General features: G+C 46.1%; 1 protein-coding gene across 6 annotated transcripts in view; it reads left to right on the top strand.

Moving 5' to 3' along the window:
• senp6a (SUMO specific peptidase 6a) overlaps positions 1–21361 on the top strand; it is a 209781-nt gene that overhangs the window by 62407 nt on the left and 126013 nt on the right. For 4 of the 6 annotated variants that reach the window (XM_072503335.1, XM_072503322.1, XM_072503316.1 and 1 more), the window contains exons 4-5: positions 11197–11342; positions 13770–13925. In XM_072503335.1, coding sequence (XP_072359436.1) covers positions 11197–11342; positions 13770–13925 — 302 coding nt within the window. The remainder of the gene's footprint in view (positions 1–11196; positions 11343–13769; positions 13926–21361) is intronic. The other 2 variants (XM_072503344.1, XM_072503336.1) reach the window with 2 other exon arrangements.

The following is a 21361-nucleotide window of genomic DNA, read 5'->3' as shown; positions in this document are numbered from 1 at the left end:
CCAAAATCTGTCTACTAATCTGCACCTCTATTTCCCGCTGGCTGTTGGGAAGCCTGTTGTATACCCCCAACATTGTGATTGCACCCTTCTTATTACTGATCTCTACCCATATAGCCTCGCTGCCCTCTGAAGTGTCCTCCCGTCGTACAGCTGTGATATTCTCCTTAGCCAGTAGCACTCCTTTTACATCCCCCTCTATCCCGCCTGAAGCATCTAAATCCTGGAACGTTTAGCTGCCAATCCTGCCCTTCCCTCAACCAGGTCTCTGTAATGGCAACAATGTCATAGTTCTAAGCACTAATCCAAGGTCTATGTTCATCTGCCTTACCTGTTATGCTTCTTGCATTAAAACATATGCACTTCAGGCCACCAGACCCGCTGTTTTCAGCAACATCTCCCTGTCTGCTCTTCCTCAGAGCCATACTGGCCCTATTCCCTTGTTCTCCCTCAATGTTTTCACCTTCTGACCTATTGCTCCGGTACCCACCCCCCTGCCATACTAGTTTAAACCCTCCCGTATTACACTAGCAAACCTCGCGGCCAGGATATTCATGCCTATCCAGTTTAGATGCAACCCGTCCTTCTTATACAGGTCACGCCTGCCCCGGAAGAGCTCCCAGTGGTCCAGATAACTGAAACCCTCCCTCCTACACCAGCTGTTTAGCCACGTGTTTAGCTGCTTCATCTTCCTATTTCTAGCCTCACTGGCACGTGGCACAGGGAGTAATCCTGAGATTACAACCCTAGCGGTCCTGTCTTTTAACTTTCTGCCAAGCTCCCTGAACTCCTGCTGCAGGACCTCATGCCACTTCCTGCCTATGTTGTTAGTAGCAACATGTGCAACGACCTCTGCCTGTTTGCCCTCCCCCTTCAGGATATCTGCTTCCCGTTCTGAGACATCCTGGACCCTGGCACCAGGTAGGCAACATACCATCCTGGAGTCTCTTTCACATCCACAGAAACGCCTATCTGTGCCCCTGACTATAGAGTCATAGAATTTTCATAGAATTTACAGTGCAGAAGGAGGCCATTCGGCCCATCGAGTCTGCACCGGCTCTTGGAAAGAGCACCCTACCCAAAGTCAACACCTCCACCCTATCCCCATAACCCAGTAACCCCACCCAACACTAAGGGCAATTTTGGACACTAAGGGCAATTTATCATGGCCAATCCACCTAACCTGCACATCTTTGGACTGTGGGAGGAAACCGGAGCACCCGGAGGAAACCCACGCACACACGGGGAGGACGTGCAGACTCCGCACAGACAGTGACCCAAGCCGGAATCGAACCTGGGACCCTGGTGCTGTGAAGCAATTGTGCTATCCACAAGGCTACCGTGCTGCCCCTCTAGTCCTCTAGGACTATTGCTCTTCTGCGCTTTGACCCTCCCTGCTGAACATCAGAGCCAGCTGTGGTGCCACCTCGTTCTCCTCCGGAGGTCCTAAGCATCACAGACGTCAGTCTTCAGCCAATACGATTGATTCCACATGATATCAAGTAACGGCTGATGGCACTGAATATTGCAACGGCTATGGGCCCTAACCATATTCCGGCAATAGTACTGAAGACTTGTGCTCCAGAACTTGACGCACCCCTAACTAAGCTGTTCCAGTGCAGCTACAGCACTGGCATATACCCAGCGATATGGAAAATTGCCCAGGTATGTCCTGTACACAAGAAACTGGATAAATTCAACACAGCCAATTACCACCCTATCAGTCTACTCTCCATCATCAGCAAAGTGATGGAAAAAGTCCTCAACAGTGCTTTCAAGCGGCACTTGCTCATGGGTTCCGCCATGGTCACTCAGCTCCTGACATCTTTACAGCCTTGGTTCAAACAAGGGCAAAAGAGCTGAATACCAGAGGTGAGGTGAGATGGACTGCCCTTGACATCAAGGCAGCATTTGACCAGGTATGGCCTCACGGAGCTCTAGCGAATCTGGAGTCAATGGGAATCGGGGAGAAGACTCTGCTGGTTGAAGTCATACCTGGTACAAAGGAAGATGGTTGTGAGTGTTTGAGGTCAATCATCTCTGCTCCAGGACATCACTGCAGGAGTTCCTCAGGGTAGTGTCCTCAGCCCAACCTCCTTCAACAGCTTCATCAATGACCTCCCTTCCATCATAAGTTCAGAAGTGGGGATGTTCACAGACTGCATAATGTTCAGCGCCATTCGCGACTCCTCAGACAATGAAGCAGTCCATGCCCAAATGCAGCAAGACCTGGACAATGTCCAGGTTTGGGCTGACAAATGTCAATTTACATATGCACCACACAAGTGCCAAATTATGACCCTCTCCTACAAGAGAGGATCCATCCATCGCCCCTTGACATTCAATGGCATTTCCATCACTGAATCCCCCACAATCCACATCCTGGCAGTTACCATTGATGAGAAACTGAGCTGGATTAGTCATATTAATACTGTGGCAACCAGAGCAGGTCAGTGGCCAGGAATCCTACCCCCCACCCCCACACCCAAAGTCCACCATCTGCAAGACACAAGTCAGGAGTGCAATTAAATACTCCACTTGCCTGGATGAATGAAGCGGCAAAAACACTCCAGAAGCTCAACACCATCCAGGACAAAGCAACCTGCTTGATTGCTCCCCCTTCCACAAACATTCAAACCCTCCACCACTGATGAACAGTGGCAGCCGTGTCTACCATCTACAAAATGCACTGCAGGAATCTGCCAAGGAACCTTAGGCAGAACCTTCTAAACCTACGACCACTATCATCTCGAAGGTCCCCTCCAAGTCACTCACTACCCTGATCTGGAAATATAACACAGTTTAAGCAGTGGGCTAGCAGCTGGCTTGTAATGCAGAACAAGGCCAGCAGCGCGGGTTCAATTCCCGTACCGGCCTCCCCGAACAGGCGCCGGAATGTGGCGACTAGGGGCTTTTCACAGTAACTTCTTTGAAGCCCACTTGTGACAATAAGCAATTATTATTATTTTTTTAAAAATATTTTAATTAAGGTATTTGAATTTTTAAATAAAAATAACATAGACAATGGCATCAACATGGTATAATAAACATTCCCCCCCCGCCTCCCCCCATCTCAATCTTCACACACCCCAACCATACAACAACAATCCTCCCCCCCACCCCCCTTGGAATACTGCATCTGCTGACATTTAAATTTTCCCCGAGAATGGCGACAAACGGCTGCCACCTCCGGGTGAACCCGACCATTGACCCTCTTAAGGTGAACTTTATTTTCTCGAGACTGAGAAACCCAGCCATGTCACTAACCCAGGTCTCTACACTCGGGGGGGCTTCGAGTCCCTCCACATTAACAAGATCCGTCACCGGGGCTACCAGGGAGGCAAAGGCCAAGACGTTAGCCTCTTTCTCCCCCTGAACTCCCGGCTCTTCCCCAAAGATCACCACCTCCGGACTCGGCACCACCCGTGTTTTTAGTACGGTGGACATTGCCCCAGCAAAACCCTGCCAAAACCCTCCAAGCTTCGGGCATGCCCAAAACATGTGGACATGATTGGCTGGGCTTCCCGCGCACCTCGCACACCTATCTTCTACCCCGAAAAACCTGCTCATCCTAGCCTCTGTCATGTGTGCCCGGTGGACTACCTTAAATTGCATCAGGCTGAGCCTGGCACACGATGAGGAGGTATTAACCCTGCTTAGGGCATCCGCCCATAGACCCGCCTCTATCTCTCCTCCTATCCCGTCCTCCCACTTGCCCTTAAGCTCCTCCACCGGAGTTTCCTCCACCTCCGAAAGCTCCTGGTAAATATCTGAAACCTTCCCCTCTCCCACCCAGGTACTGGAAACTACTCTATCCTGTATCCTCCGTGGAGGCAGCAGCGGAAAGGCCAGCACCTGTTTTCTCAGGAAGTATCGCACCTGCAAATACCTAAACCCGTTACCTGCTGGCAATTCAAATTTAGCCTCCAGGGCTTTCAGGCTGGGGAAGCTCCCATCTATAAATAGATCCACCACCCTTCTAATTCCTGCCCTTTGCCAACTCTGGAACCCGCCATCTAGCCTCCCCGGTACAAACCGATGATTATTATAAATCGGGGTCCAAACCGATGCTCCCTCCACACTCTCATATCTCCTCCATTGCCCCCAGATTCTCAGAGCCGCCACCACCACCGGACTTGTGGAGTATTGGGCCGGCCAGAACGGAAGAGGTGCTGTTATCAGTGCTCCCAAACTGGTGTCTTTGCATGACGCCACCTCCGTCCGCTCCCATGCCGACCCCTCCTGCTGGGTATATTAGTCGCCCAGTAGTAATTGCAGAAGTTCGGCAGCGCCAACCCCCCCCCCCCTTTCTTCACTTGCGGGGTTTTACCCGCCCACACAAAGCCAGAAATAACCTTATTCACCCGCTTGAAAAAGGCCTTGTGATGAAGATGGGGAGGCACTGAAAGACAAACAAATCAGGCGTGGACCATCATTTTCACGGTGTGTACTCACCCCGCCAGTGACAGCGGAAGCATGTCCCATCTCTTAAAGTCCCCTTCCATTTGTTCTACCAACCGGGATAGGTTTAACTTGTGCAGTGCCTCCCATTCCCGGGCCACCTGGATTCGCAGATATCGAAAGCCCTTCCCTACCATTCTAAGGGGCAGCTCTCCCAGTCTCTTCTGTCCTCTTGCCTGGATCGCAAACACCTCGCTTTTCCCCATGTTCAATTTATACCCTGAAAAATTGCCAAATTTCCCCAAGATTTGCGTTACTTCCTCCATCCCCTCCAATGGGTCTGAAATATACAAGAGCAGGTCATCTGCGTAAAGCGAGACCCGGTGCTCCAACACCCCGCCGAACCAGCTCTTTCCAGTTCCTGGAGGCCTTATCGCCATGGCTCTATGGCCAGAGCAAACAGTAATGGGGAGAGGGGGTCCCTTGGTGTAGTTTAAAGTACCCCGACGTCAGCCAGTTCGTATGCACACTCTCTACTGGTGCCTGATAGAGCAACGGCACCCAGTCAATGAAGCCCTCACCAAACCCAAACCTTCCCAGCGCTTCCCACAGGTAATTCCACTCCACCTGATCAAAAGCCTTGTCTGCATCCATCGCTACCACCACCTCTGCCTCTTCTCCTTCTGAGGGCATCATGATAACATTTAAAAGCCTTCGAACATTGGCCTTGAGTTGCCTGCCCTTTACAAACCCTGTCTAGCCTTCCCCTATCATCCCCGGGACACAGTCCTCTATCCTTGTGGCCAGTATCTTAGCCAGCAGTTTGTCCACATTCAGTGGAGAAATCGGCCTGTATGACCCGCATTGCTCCGGATCCTTCTCCCGTTTCAGGATCAATGAAATCGAGGCCTGCGACTTTGTTGGGGGGAGGGACTCCCTTCTCTCTTGCTTCGTTAAATGTCTGCACCAGCAGTGGGCTCAATGTCTCTGAAAACCTCTTATAAAATTCCACCGGGTAGCCATCAGGCCCCGGGGCCTTGCCCGACTGCATGCCCTTGATTATTTCCTCAATCTCAATTGGGGCTCCCAGCCCTTCCACCAGATCCTCATCTACCCTCGGGAACCTCAACTGATCCAAAAACTGCCTCATCCTCTCCACTCCAGCAGGGGGTTCCGACTCATATAATTTACTATAGAAGTCCTTAAACACCTCGTTCACCCTCGCTGGGTCCAGGACCGTATTCCCGCCTCTAATCTTTACTTTACCTATCTCCCTGGCGCCTCCCTTTTCCTGAGCTGGTGCGCCAACATTCTGCTTGCCTTTTCCCCATACTCCTAAATCGCTCCCCTTTGCCTTCCTCAACTGTTCCACCGCTTTCCCTGTGGTCAACAGCCCAAACTCCGCCTGTAACCTCCACTGCTCCCTCAGTAGCCCTGTGTCCGGGGCCTCCGAGTATCTCCTGTCCACCTGGAGTATCTCTTCCACTAATCTATCCCTCTCAGCCCGTTCCGCCTTTTCTCTGTGGGCCTTTATCGAGATTAATTCCCCTCTGACCACTGCCTTCAGAGCTTCCCAGACCTTCGCTGCAGAGACCTCCCCCATATCATTTATTTCCAGGTAGTTCTGGATGGACTTGTTAACCCGCCCACAGATCGCTTTGTCCGCTAGCAACCTCACAACCAGTCTCCAAAGCGGCAGTTGCCCTCTCTCCACACAAACCTGTAGATCCACCCAATGCGGGGCATGATCTGACACTGCGATTGCCAAGTGCTCTGTATCCACCACCTCCAGTATTAGTGCCCTGCACAGAACAAAAAGGTCGATGCGAGAGTATACCTTGTGGACATGTGAGAAAAAGGAAAACACCTTTGCCCTTGGCCGTGCAAACCTCCATGGGTCTACTCTCCCCATCTGTTCCATAAACCCCTTCAATTCCTTTGCCACAGCCGGCCTCCTCCCTGTCCTGGATTTTGATCGATCCCATTCCGGATCAATGACTTTGTTAAAGTCTCCTCCCATGATCAGGTTATGTGACTCTAAGTCTGGGATCTTGCCTAAAACCCGCCTCATAAATTCCACATCATCCCAATTCGGAGCATATATGTTTACGAGTACCACCCGCACCCCCTCCAGCTTCCCACTCACCATTATGTACCTACCCTCCTTGTCTGACATTCTTCCTGCCTCGAATGCCACCCGTTTGCTGATCAATATCGCTACCCCCCTGGTCTTTGAGTCCAGCCCTGAGTGGAATACTTGGCTGACCCACCCCTTTCTCAATCTCGCTTGATCTGTAACCTTTAGGTGTGTCTCTTGTAGCATTGCCACGTCCGTCTTCAGCCCCCTCAAACACGCGAGCCCTCTTGACTGGCCCATTCAGCCCTCTGACGCTCCATGTAATCAGCCTGGTCGGGGGCTCCCCCCCCCCCCCCCCCCCCCCCCCCGGCCGACTCGCCATCACCCTTTTTAGGCCAGCCTCTTGCTCAAGCCCTCTGCCTCCTCGAGCCCCCCTTCGGGCAGTCGCCATTCCCGACCTCTCATTTGTCCCCTAGAAACAGTATCTCCGCTGTCAGAAAAGCAGCCCCCCCCCCCCCCCCCCCCCCCAGCAACAACACTAGAAACCCAACCCACAAGTCAAGCTCCAGCTTAACACCTCATCCCACACTGCGCTTCCGAGAGTCAGCTGACCCAGCTGGACTTGATAGCGCCCGTTCCTGGCACCAAGCAGTCTGTCTCCCCATTGTTCTCTTTCCCCCCCCCCCCCCCTACATGGATAAACATTTTAAAAGCATCACATTCCCCAGTAAGCCACTTTAGAAAAATAATCACCCAAAAAGCAGAACCAACCCCAAAGCGCCCCCCCCAACCAGTTCCCTGCAAGACAAAGTTACCGTTAGCCATCCAAACAGCCCCTTATTGCAAATAGTACTACTTATATTTATACAACCCAGCACAACAAATCGCCGCCACAGTACTTCTCCAAGGTTCCAGTGTCTTTTAATTCGCCTCCAGCCTCTTTTCTTTAATAAAAGTCCACACGTCGTCTGGTATTTCAAAGTAGAAGTCCCGTTCCTCATGTGTGACCCACAGATGGGCTGGGTACAGCATCCCAAACTTCACCCCCTTCTTAAAGAGGGCCATTTTTTCCCGATTAAACCCAGCTCACCTCTTGGCCAGATCCGCGCCCAGGTCCTGATAAATGCGCAGCTCACCGTTCTCCCACTTGCTGCTCCGTTCCTCCTTGGCCCACCGCAGAACGTGTTCCTTGTCCAGGAAACGGTGAAAGCGTACCCCCATGGCCCTCGGTGGCTCGTTCGCTCGGGGCTTCTTCCCGAGTGCTCTGTGCGCTCTGTCCAATTCCAGGGGCCGAGGGAACCCCCCAGCCCCCATCAACGTCTCCAGCATGTCCATCACATAACTCCTCTCATCCGATCCCTCACTGCCTTCTGGGAGGCTGACATTTCTAAGATCCTGCCTCCTGCCCTCACTGCCTTCTGGGATGCCGACAATTCTAAGATCCTGCCTCCTGGACCTGTTCTCCAGGTCCTCCAGCTTCTCCTGCATTCTTTTCTGGCGATCGTTCATCATCTCCATCTTGATCTCCAGCACGGTTATGAACTCCTCGTGCTCGGACACCTTTATCTCCACCCCCTGGATCGCTCTCCCGTGGGTCTCTTGATTCTGCACAACTTGATCAATCAAAGCCTTAATCGGGTCCAGCATGTCCTTCTTCAGCTTGGCGAAGCAATCTTCAAAAAACTTCACCAGCTGCTCGGTCGGCCACTGTGCCGCCTCCCCGCGGCCCTGACTCTCCGCCATGCTGTCCCGTGTTACCAGCTCTGCTCGCGTCTTCCTTATAGGACTTTGTCTTCTCACATGGCCACTTCTGGTCCAATTCTCCATACATCAGAGGTACAGTGAAAAGTATTGTTCTGCGTACAGTGAGACAGATCATTCCATACATGAAAAAACATAGAATATACATCAATACACAATGCAAATACATAGACACAGACATCGAGTGAAGCACACGAAGTGTAGAACTACTCAATAGAGAGGATGTGTGAAGAGGATCAGTTCAGTCCAGAAGAGGGCCATCAGGAGTCTGGTAACAGTAGGGAAGGAGCTGTTTTTGAACCTGTTAGTGCGTGTTCTTTTGTTCTTTGCGTGACTTTTGTTTCTCCTGCCCGATGGAAGAGGTTGGAAGAGAGAATAACCTGAGTGGGAGGGATCTTTGATTATACTGCCTGTTTTCCCAAGTCAGTGGAAGTGTAGACAGAGCCAGTGGATGGGAGGCGGGTTTGTGTGATGGACTGGGCTCGGTTCATGACTCTGAAGTTTCTTGCGGTCTTGGGCCGAACAGTTGCTATACCAGGCTGTGATGCAGCCAGATAGGATGCTTTCTAAGGTGCATCGTAAAAATTGGTGCGAGTCAGTGTGGACATGCTGAATTTCCTTGGCTTCTTGAGGAAGCATAGTGCTTTCTTGGTCGTAGCATCGACGTGGGTGGACCAGGACAGATTGTTGGTGGTGTGCACACCTAGGAATTTGAAGCCGTCAACCATCTCCACCTTGGCACCGTTGATGCAGACAGGGGTGTGCCCTTCCTGAAGTCAAGGGCCAGCTCCTTTGTTTTGCTGACGTTGAGGGAGAGATTATTGTTGTTACACCATGCCACTAAGTTCTCCATCTCCATCCTATACCTGACTCATCGTTGTTCGAGATCCGACCCACTATGGTCTGTTATAACAGTTATAACTGGATAGGAAGTTTGAGAATGGAATTCTGGCTCTAAAGACCATAACTTTTTATTTTATTTTAATATAAGAAATGGAGGTAGAGTCACAGGACCGCTAATTAGTTTTAACAACACAAAAACAATCATTAAACATGAAGAGTTGGCTTATTATACAAAATTCCTTTACTTGCTCCCCTTAGCTTCATTTTAAATTTGGTGTTTAATTTTTAACACTGATTACAAAGTACATCTCAAACTACAACGGTCTCATTAACAGACAGAGCCCCTTTTCAGCATACAAGATGACTGATAAGACACACTCCTCTCTGAACCCAAGTGAATGTCTGTGGATTTCTCCTCAAAATCCCCCCAGATGATTCCTATGCAATGAGCCACCTTGTCTCATTGAACCCCGACTTCCACACGAGTGATTTCAAATGCCACTTTCATAAGTCACACATTCAAATCTCCTTTTAAATTATTCTTTCCGTCCACTGCTTCCATCAAGTTTTCCACGGTTATTTCAAATAATGTCTCCCAGATTGGATTGGATTGGATTGGATTTGTTTATTGTCACGTGTACCGAGGTACAGTGAAAAGTATTTTTCTGCGAGCAGCTCAACAGATCATTAAGTACATGAGAAGAAAAGGGAATAAAAAAAAATACATAATAGGGCAACACAACATATACAATGTAACTACAAAAGCACTGGCATCGGATGAAGCATACAGGGTGTAGTGTTAATTAAGTCAGTCCATAAGAGGGTCATTTAGGAGTCTGGTGACAGTGGGGAAGAAGCTGTTTTTGAGTCTGTTTGTGCGTGTTCTCAGACTTCTGTATCTCCTGCCCGATGGAAGAAGTTGGAAGAGTGAGTAAGCCGGGTGGGAGGGATCTCTGATTATACTGCCCGCTTTCCCCAGGCAGCGGGAGGTGTAGATGGAGTCAATGGATGGGAGGCAGGTTCGTGTGATGGACTGGGCGGTGTTCACGACTCTCTGAAGTTTCTTGCGGTCCTGGGCCGAGCAGTTGCCATACCAGGCTGTGATGCAGCCTGATAGGATGCTTTCTATGGTGCATCTGTAAAAGTTGGTAAGAGTCAATGTGGACATGCTGAATTTCCTTAGTTTCCTGAGGAAGGTATAGGCGCTGTTGTGCTTTCTTGGTGGTAGCGTCGACGTGGGTGGAACAGGACAGATTTTTTGAGATGTGCACCCCTAGGAATTTGAAACTGCTAACCATCTCCACCTCCACCTCCAACTCTAGTAATTTCTCACAAACCTTGGCATTACTGCAGATATCATTTTGGCCTATTGCAATGCAATGCCTTTTCGCCTCTCTCTGATTTTAATGAACAGTAATCTGTTCTGGTTCCTGGTTTCCTCTGTTTGTTAACTCGACTTCCTGGAAACTTCTCTTCATTTTTTGTTTTCTTAACCAGCTGCTCTTCAGATCTCTGCACTTGATTTCTTAACATTACTCCATGGTATGGTTTTTCTTTAGCAAGGCTGAGAGAGATGTTCACTCTGAACCAACTGCTTCTAGCAGAGCTGTGAGAGTTGCCTTCTCTCTCACTACCTATCTTCAACTACAATCAAATTAACTAAACTAAAATGTAGAAGCTTCTTTACCTTACAAGGCCCCAGTTACTAAGCAACCACTGCTGGTTTATTTATTCTTCATGCCATAGTCATCTTTAAGCACAATAGAAACACAGTTGGAATTTAACCAACCCCCACACATACAAACACTGTTGTCCAGTGTGAGTCCAACTGTAGGTACTAGATTTCCAGGCGCAGAAACATAAAATTAAAGCCGCGTAAAACTATATCTCATTTTTAATGTTTACCAATACAAATATAAATTCCTTCCTAACAGAGCCTTTTGGATTTTATTTCTATTTGAGGTTGATAAAAGCTCAAAGGATTTTTGAGTTGAAAAAGAACAATGCTGGAGTTGACAAAATGCAGAGCGGAGTATTTCAATGTCTATATTTAAAAGCCAATTAAACGCAGAAGTTGCAATTTACTACAAATAAAGTGTGATTACTTTATTTTCCAGACCAAATCTCGATTTTCATCAGAATCAGTTAATAGCACTGGTTTCTTGAAAAACTATTCAAGAAGAAATCAAGGAAGTGGATTGTGTAAAACATTGAAAGGAAATGCAACTGGACTCAACATGCTGGGGTCTGGCAACAAAGTAAGGTCTGTCAAATATGTTAACTTGTTATGCTCGAACATTTCATAAGAATAATGTTTGCTGAAGGCGTTATTCTTTTGCGTTCAAAACCTGTTTGTGACATTGCATGATTCAGAATATTCAGGTGCATGAGCAATTCAAAATAATGGGTTTATGTCCTTTCTAACGAAGTTCATACAGCATAGGAGGAGGCCCATTATGTCTCTGCCAGTTCTTGGCAGTGAGGTCTATTTAGTTCCATTCCCCTGCTGTTTTCCCATATCCTTCTGTTGTCCCCTCCCCTTCTTGGGCAGTAAACTCTAGGTCATAACTCTCAGCATAAAGGATTGTTTCCTCATGTTGCCATTGGTCCTTATCTGTCACAAAAGCAGGAAAATACTGCAGATGATGGAAATCTGAAATGAAAATAGAAAATGCTGGAAATTCTCAGCAGGTCAGGCAGCACCTGAGATGAGAGAAGTGAAGTTTACTCTCTTCTCCACATATGTCTGATCAGCTGAATCTTTCTCGAATTTTCTCTTTTAATTTTTTCTATCATCTGGTTACTGACTACGTCTGTTGGAAGCCATTTCTAATACACTTCTGCAGCAAGCATATATTTCTAAATTTGGAGCTTACTTGAGTGCTGTAAAGAGGACTGTGCTTTGTATTTTGCAGCTTATTGAATATACATAAAATAATGTCCCATGGGAATTTGGCTCATAGAATTTTTAAAATGACCAGTTATGTTCTGATTGCATTAAGTAGAGAAGACACTTGAATGATTAAATGGCCTTTCTCACAATGCACCATTTCTGTGCTCTTGAGACAGAACATACAGCTTTCTGCTGGTCATATATTTAAGAATGAAGTGTAGTTGATTGAATGCCGTGTTTTAAATTTGGATGTTTAAGAAAGTTGTGGCTGCATTGTGATGACGCTCAGTTCATTATTAGATGCATGGCGCAAGTGAAGTTGCAGAGAACTAAATTAAGTGCAAATGCTCAAAGTAATCGTGACAAATAACAAAACCCCGGGATGATGCAACCACAGCTGGAAAAATATAGGCTCGCACTAATTTGTTTTCAGCACAAAGTTTTCATTGCATATCTGTGAGGAATATACTGACTACCTGTTATGTCCCCCCTGGGCTAAGGCGCGGTCAATTCCAGCCCCACTTGATCCGGAGTCGCAACATAATTGAAATTAACAGATAATTCTTGGAAAATGCCCAAGTCTTTGGCCCTTGGCTGCCCAATAACTACAGTCACCTGGTTTGTAAGTTTCAACACAGTAAATTTTAATTGCTAACAATAACTATAATTAAATATGCAGCAAGTCCAACTGGTTAACTATTATCTAATTCCTAACCTCCCCTTATCACACACACAGATACACTAGACACACACACCACACACACTCACGCACAAAGTAAAAGGATCAGAGTCCTTGTTTCAGATGGTTGTCTTCTAGCACACCTTCCTTCATTCTAGATTTTCAGTTTGAGGTTTCTGCTTTCAGTCTGTAATGATTTTCACTGTAAATTCATCCAGGTTCTCTGTAGGTTCTGAAATACTGCAGCTATGCAGTGTTTACAGACTCACAGCTTCTCTGAGCGTCCAGGACACGACTGTCCTTTCCTTGGTTCTCTGAAAACCATCCCATTTGGGTAGGACCCAATTACTGCCTGTTGTCCGGCATAACATGGTCCTTTGGCCAATTCATTGCCCACCAGCCAACCAATCAAACCGAGTCCCTCTGATCTCTCGGGTACCATAAAGTCCGAGTTCTGCTGTTTGAAAGCTAGCACATTGTGTAACTTTTAAGCACATTTTGTAACTTTTGAGTTCCTTGCTTCCTGTACTCGACTTTAAGGTATATGCCCTTTAAACATCCTAGATCAAAAATGATAACGGCAAAATAAAAGAAATAGGAAATAAGTGAATCAACAGGAAGCTCCTTACCCTGCCTGAAAACATTAACTGATTTTGTTAGATGGCCTGATATCCTGCTGTTTGATTCAGAGCTTTGATCAATTTAGTAAGCTGGTGCACGTTTTTCGCCTTTATGAATTCCTTATTTGGCTTCATGAAATGAATGAAAATGAAATGAAATGAAAATCACTTATTGTCACAAGTAGGCTTCAATGAAGTTACTGTGAAAAGCCCCTAGTTGCCACATTCCGGCGCCTGATCGGGGAGGCTGGTACGGGAATTGAACCGTGCTGCTGGCCTGCCTTGGTCTGCTTTAAAAGCCAGCGATTTAGCCCAGTGTGCTAAACCAGCCCCATCAGTCTTGTGGTGGTTGTCTGCCAACCAGTTTGAATATTTTTAACTAACTCCTGCCCCTCCTCCACACACCCAAGCTGCTGATGTTGCTACTTGTCAATAGATAATTGGAACAGCATTTTTTACTAAGGGTGTACTGAGATGCTAAGTTCCTTCTGTTTACAGTGAAAGTGTGACCTCACAACTTGCATCAAACAAGGAGGTTGATAAAAATCGAAACAAATACTTTGTATTTAGTCCTTCAAGCCCAGGAATTGTTGTTCGTGGAAGGCGTTTTCACCATGCCAATGCACAGTCAATCATAAAAACAGCAGCACAAAGGTATGTTGATTAATTTATTGTGATTGTTTTGGTGTTCTACTTATCTGGATTAGAATCTTATTACTTTACATGACGAGTAGAACATAATACTTTAAATTTCTTCTGAACTGTTAGGCTCCCCAACAATAATGAATGGAATTTGTCTTGCTCGCTGTATTTAGGAACATTCAGGCACTTGCAGGTTACTCATATTGGCAGATGATTCGGCTCATCAAGATTGGCATGTGTTCGAAGTGTATTTATTGCTGACCTTTGACCAGTTACACCAAATGTCAACAACCTTGAAAATTAGATAAATGTGTTGTTTTCATTGCTGGCACTTACAACTCATACTTTGTGCTCTAGATTGTAAAAGTAGTTGAATCAACAATTAATTTCAAAGTACAAACCTGAAGATCTATGAACGGGTGGGGAACAGAGGGAAATAGATCCTTGGAAAATAGAAGACCGGTTTAGATAAAGGATCTGGATCGGCGCAAGCTGGGAGGGCCGAAGGGCCTGTTCCTGTGCTGTAATTTTCTTTGTTCTTTGAAACACTTTCTCAAATCTGTGTTCTCATTCTGTTTGTTTCATCTTTATGTGCATATCAAGATGGAAAATGGAAGTGCAAGAGAACTTAACATTTTCTATCTTTGTCGTTCAGGAACGGCTGGGATATAGTGTGTCCAGATGCAGGATAGAACTTCCTCAATTCCCTCACCACCAGCCATTAATGCAAACCTACAAAAGGCATGCAATACTCCAGTCCTGTGAAATTTCCATTTTGTCACATAAATAGAAGGAGAGCCTGCTTTATCATTTTATAGAATCTTTACAGTGCAGACAGAAACCACTCAGCCCATGGAGTCCACACCAGCCCACTCCCCCTTCCCATCCCCAGAACCCCTTAATCCCACCTAACCCAAGGACACCAAGGCGCAATTTAGCATGGCCAATCCACCTAACCTGCATTCCTAAGATTCATAACCTTCCCGAGAGAAAAGAAATCCTCCGCATGTCCTGTCATAAATAGACGACCCTTTATTCTGAAATTATGTCCCCTAGTTCTAGATTCACCCAGAAGAGGGAACATCTTCGCAGCATTTACCCTGTTAAGTCCCCTTAAGGCCGTCTTTGTTTCAATGCGATCATATTTTATTCTTCTCCACTCCAAAGAGTAGGCCCAACCTGCCTAACCTTTCTTCATAAGTCAACCACTTCATCCAAGAAATCAACCTCGTGAACTTTATTTGAACATCTTCCAATACAAGTATAATCCTCCTTAAATAAGAAGACTAAAATTGTATGCAATACTCCAGGTGTAATGTCAGCAACACCTGTACAGTTGGAACAAGATTTCCCTACTTTTATGCACCATCACCTTTGCAATAACGGCCAACATTCCATTTTTCTTTGCTGTACTGGGCAGCACGGTAGCACAGTGGTTAACACTGTTGCTTCACAGAGCCAGTGTCCTGGGTTTGCTTCCCGCCTGTATCACTGTTGGAGTCTGCATGTTCTCCCCGTGCCTGTGTGGGTTTCCTCCGACAAGTCCCAAAAGATGTGCTTGTTAGGTGAATTGGACATTCTGAATTCTCCTTGTGTACCCGAACCAGGTGCCAGAGTGTGGCGACTAGGGGATTTTCACAGAACTTCATTGCAGTATTAATGTAAGCCTAGTTGTGACAATAATAAAGATTATTATTATTACCTGCATGCTTTACCTGCATGCTAACTTTGTTTCATGAACAAAGGCACCTAGATCCCTCTGTACCGTGGAATTTTGCAGTCTCTTTGTATTCAAATAATATTTTTTTTCTATTCTTCACGCCAATGTGGATAACCTCATGTTTTCCCACAGAACCCATCTGCCAATTTCTTGTCCACTCACTTAACCTACTTGTAACATTTGACATTTGTGTCCTCACATCTTGCTTCCCCAAATATTTTTGTATCATCGGCAAATTTGTATTAAATGCAGTTGGTCCCTTTATCTAAGTCATTAATCTAGATTGGAAATTATAATCTTTTATAATCTTTATTGTCACAAGTAGGCTTACATTAACACTGCAATGAAGTTACTGTGACACAGACACAGGGAGAACGTGCAGACTCCGCACAGTCAGTGACCCAAGCCGGAATCGAACCTGGGATCCTGGGACTGTGAAGCAACAGTTCTAACCACTGTGCTACCTTGCTGCCCATACTGTTAAGCCTCGACACTGATCCATATGTCACCTGTTACAATTTGCCATCCTGAAAATTACCCGTTTATCCTTATTCTCTGTTTCCTGTTAGGTAGCTAATCCTCTAAGCATTCTGATATATTACTTCTAATGTAATGAGCTCTTACCTTGTGCAGTAACTTTTCGTGTGACATTTTGTTGAATTGGCTTACGGAAACCCAAATATACTACATCTACTGGTTTATCTTCATCCACCCTCCTTGTTCCATCCTCAAAGGACTCCATTGTTTTGCCAAACACTTTTTATTAAGCCATGTTGACTCTGCTTTATTTTATTATGATTTTCTGAATGTCCTGCCACCACTTCCTTCATAATGATTCCAGTATTTTCCCAATTGTAAATGTTAGGTTAACAGGCCTATGGTTTCCTGCTTTCAGCCTCCATCCTTCTTTGAATTGGGTGTGAAATTTGTGGTTTACCAATTCATTGGGACCGTTCCAGGATCTAGGAAATTTTGGAAGATGACGCCCATTTCGCATACCATCTCTCCTTGTATCTACTTAACAATCTGTGTATATTTTTGTATGATTGATATGTGACTGCTGGAACTTTATTATTGTTTACTTGATAGATTGCTGAGGTTTCCAACTGATCAGACTGAACTGGATTATTGCACCCAGATGTTTTAGGGTTAAGTCGAAGTTGACCGACTGCAACCCCAGTTCAATGAGGCATGCAGGAGAAGAGAGAAATAATATACATCCCATAAACAAATTTAAAAAACAATGCTCTTCAGTTATGAAAGGTGGTGGACAATTAAAACAACTAACAGGAGGAGGTAGCTCCACTGATATTCTCATCGTCAATGGTTGGGGAGACCAGCACATGAGTGCAAAAGACGAGGCTGAAGCATTTTGCAACCTTCGTTAGCCAGAAGTACTGAGTGGTTGATCCTTCTTCTGAGGTCACCAGCATCAGAGATGCCACTTTTCATCCAATTCAGTTTAATCCATATATCAAGAAATGGTTGAAGGTGCTGGATATTGCAATGGCTATGGGCCCTGACAACGTTTCAGCAATAGTACTGAAGATTATGCTCCAGAGCAATCTGTGCCCTTAGCCAAGCTGCACCAATGAAGCTACAAAACTGGCATCTACCCGGAAAATTGTTTAGGTATGTCATGTCCACAAAATGTAGGACAAATACAAGTCGGCCAATTAATGCTGCATCAGTTTGCGAACATATGAAATAGGAGCAGAAGTAGGCCATTTGGCCCCTCCAGCAGGCTCTGCCAATCAATATGATCATGACAGATCTGTTTGTGTTCAAGTTCTACATTCCCATCTACACACAATAATCTTTGATTCCCTTGCCTAACTAGAATCTATGTACCTCTACCTTAAAAAATTCAATGACCCTGCCTCCTCCACTTTCTGAGGCATAGAGTTCCAAAATTACACAATCCTCAGAGAAAATAATTGTTCTCATAGAATTTACAGTGCAGAAGGAGGCCATTCGCCTATCGGGTCTGCACCGGCCCTTGGAAAGAGTACCCCGCTTAAGCCCACCCTATCCCAGTAACGCCACCTAACCTTTTTGGACACTAAGGGCAATTTATCATGGCCAATCCACCTAACCTGCACATCTTTGGACTGTGGGAGGAAACCGGAGCACCCGGAGGAAATCCACGCAGACATGGGGAGAACGTGCAGACTCCGCAGTGACAGTGACCCAAGCCAGAAATCGAACCTGGAACCCTGGAGCTGTGAAGCAACTGTGCTAACCACTGTGCTACCATTCTCAGTTCTGTCCAGAACACAACGTCAGTGAGCAGGTTATCTCTGTGAAGTGCCACTTGATAGCACTGTCACTGACACCTTCCATCATTTTATTGATGACCGAGAATGGACTAATTGGAGCGGTAATTCACCAGGTTGAATTTATCCTGCTTTTTCGAAACAGGACATAGCTGGACAATTTTCCACATTGCTGGGTAGATACCAGTGTTGTAGCTGTACTGGTAGAGCTTGGCTAGGAAAGCAGCTAGTTGTGGAACACAAGCTTAAGATATTATTGCTGGTTTAGTACAGGGCTAAATCGCTGGCTTTGAAAGCAGACCAAGGCAGGCCAGCAGCACGGTTCAATTCCCGTACCAGCCTCCCCAAACAGGCGCCGGAATGTGGCGACTAGGGGCTTTTCACAGTAACTTCATTTGAAGCCTACTTGTGACAATCCATTTTCATTTCATTTCATGTTGTCAGGCCCATAGCCTTTTTGCTGTACCCAGTGTCTTTGGCCAGTTCTTGATATCTAGTAGAGTGAATTGACTGAAAACTGGCATCTGTGATCCAAGGGAGGAGGCTAAAATGATTCATCAACTCCATACCTCGGGCTGAAGATTTTTGTGAATGCTTCAGACTTGTCTTTCGCATTGATGTACTGGTCTTCCCCATCATTGAGGATGGGGGTATTCGTGCAGCCTCCTCCTCCCGTTAGTTGTTTAATTATCCACCACCATTCACAACTGGATGTTTAGAAGAATGAGGGGAGATCAAATTGACATATACAAGATGATAAAAGGTATGGATAAAGTAGACGTGGAGCAGATGCTTCCTCTTGTGTGGCATTCTAAAATGAGAGGTTATAATCTTGGGATAAGGGGTAGCAAATTTGGAACAGAGTTGAGGAGAAACTACTCCCAAAGGTTTGTGAATCTGTGGAATTCGCTACTGTTGCTAACTTTCTCCTTGGTTCAATTGCTCTGTTTAATTACCTTTGCTCTCGAGTCGCCAGGTATCTTTATGATACCGCCACGAGGTTCAAGTCCAAGTAATGATCAATAACCCAATACACCGATTAGTAAGATTCAAATCAAAGCACATTTATTAGGCACAGTAATCGCTACTCGTGCACAAATTCTCTGTCTAAGCAACTTCTACAATTAACAGGCCTATACTTAACTTCGGACTGGCCCACCAGGTCAGGGGAACAAATGGCCTTTCGTTCGGGTTCTGAGTCTGCGGGATTTGAAGTTGGTACGGATTGGTAGCTAGGAGCGCCTATCTCGTAGCGAGCGTTGAATTAAGACTTACTTTGTCGGGGGTCACTGCACCGGTCACAGTCAATGTTGGTTTGTGTTGCTGGGTGACCCGGGCAGGACGCAGAGGTGAAGAGAGAGGGGTGAAGAGAGAGGGGTGAAGAGAGAGGGGTGAAGAGAGAGGGGTGAAGAGAGAGGGGTGAAGAGAGAGGGGTGAAGAGAGAGGGGTGAAGAGAGAGGGGTGAAGAGAGAGGGGTGAAGAGAGAGGGGTGAAGAGAGAGGGGTGAAGAGAGAGGGGTGAAGAGAGAGGGGTGAAGAGAGAGGGGTGAAGAGAGAGATTTGAACTTGGGGCTTAACTCTTATAGTCCTCAGCGGCTTCCCGCCTTTCGGGGCGGACCCTGTACCTGGTCCCAAGTGATTGGACTTTGTCCCAATCGCTTGGTTCGATTTTCTCCAATACTGGCGCGGTTCCCTGATCGATGGGCGGTCTTGAGGTGCTCTTTCACCTCCTTTGTGTTGGCTCCTGCTGGCGCCGAGGAGTCTGGCTTTGCTTTGTGTGTTCAAAATGTTACTTATTGTTCCCGGGGATTGCTCATCAGTATGCAGATGGCTGCTACTTTGTTATGCTGATGGTAGCTGGTATCGATGTTGTCTGGCCTTTTCAGAGGTAAATACACAGCAAACCTGCAGCTGCTGGTTTCTGTCTATGTTGACTGACTTTCCCATCAGCCTTTGCCGTTCGCCATTTTAAATCGTGAGTTGGCCAATTTAGGTGGCTATACTACCCCAGAGTGCTGTGGATACTGGAACAGTAAGTAAATTTAAGGAGGAGTTACAGATTTCTAATTGGTAATGGGGTTGCAGGGTTATGGAGAAATGGCTGGACGGTGGAGTTAAGGCCAGGATGAGATCATCCGCGATCAAATGGCGGAGCAGACGCGATGGGCAAATGGCGTAATTCTGCTCCTATATCTTATGAACTTTCTGCTCCTATATCTTATGAACTTATGTTGCAGAACTGCAGCTCTAAAATCTGATCCGTTGGTTGAGCGATCTCTTAACTCTGTCTATCTCATGCTGCTTCTGTTATTACCATGCACGTAGCCTTGTGTTGAGGCTTCATCAGGTTGGCATCTTATTTTTAGGTATGCCTGGTGCTGTTCCTGACATGCTTGGTGACATGAGAGTGACTGCCCTTGACATCAAAGCAGCTTTTGACCGAGTATGGCATCAAAGAGCACGAGCAAAACTAGAGTGAATGGGAATCGGAGGGAAAACTCTCTGCTGTTCGGAGTCATACGTGGCACAAAGGAAGATGATTGTGATTGTTGGAGGTCCACCATCTCGATTCCAGGAGTTCCTCGGGGTAGTGCCCCAGGCCCAACCATCTTCAGCTGCATCATCGATTACCTTCCCTCCCTCATTAGGCCAGATAGGGATGTCCGTTGGCTGTACAAGGTTCAGCACAGTTCATGACTCCTCCCATTCCTTTTTTTTCCTTTTGTTTTAAATTTAAAATACCAATTTTTTTTTTCCAATTAAGGGCAATATAGCATTGATAATCCACCTACCCTACATATCTTTTGGGTTGTGGGGGTTGAGACCCACGCAGACACGGGGAGAATGTGCAACCTCCATATGGTGCCTGAACTCCTCCAATTACTGATGCAGTCCATGCCGATGTTCTATTTAAACCTTAATCTTTCTGACTCGGCACAGCTGCCACTTGAGAACAATTCTTCTTGCTTTAAAAAATACCAATCCAAACAAACCGTTGTCCAGGATTTAATAAAGGTGTGAGGGATCGGTGCCATAAACATATAGATAGTTATCCATCAGCTGCTGATTACTTTTTCAGTTCAGCTGACTTGCAGACATGCAGGTGTTTGTAAGCCCCTGATCACAGGAAGAGGAATAGCTTGGCTTTAAGTAGCTTGTAACGTTTTGGTTTGGGAAAACAATGATCTGTATTTCATCCATTTTCGTCATTTGAGAATGTAGAGAGTATGTGCTTAAATTTTTATCATTTACTGTAGTTTCATTTTTTAATAGCCGGAGGCACATAAAATGGAGTTTGACACCATAGAATAAACAAAAATTCAGATGACTCTTAGATGATTTGTACAGAATATTGCACTAAATTGCCATTCATTTTGCAGATGGTTTATTTTAATAGTATTAAATGTGCGCCTAACCTCCAATAGCTGTTTTTGACGCAACCTTTTTAAGCCA

Source organism: Scyliorhinus torazame, chromosome 1, assembly GCF_047496885.1.
Source record: "Scyliorhinus torazame isolate Kashiwa2021f chromosome 1, sScyTor2.1, whole genome shotgun sequence".
Taxonomy (NCBI): Eukaryota; Metazoa; Chordata; class Chondrichthyes; order Carcharhiniformes; family Scyliorhinidae; genus Scyliorhinus; species Scyliorhinus torazame.
The sequence above is the reverse complement of the archived record's forward strand: the minus strand, read 5'-3'. Positions and strand labels throughout refer to the sequence as shown.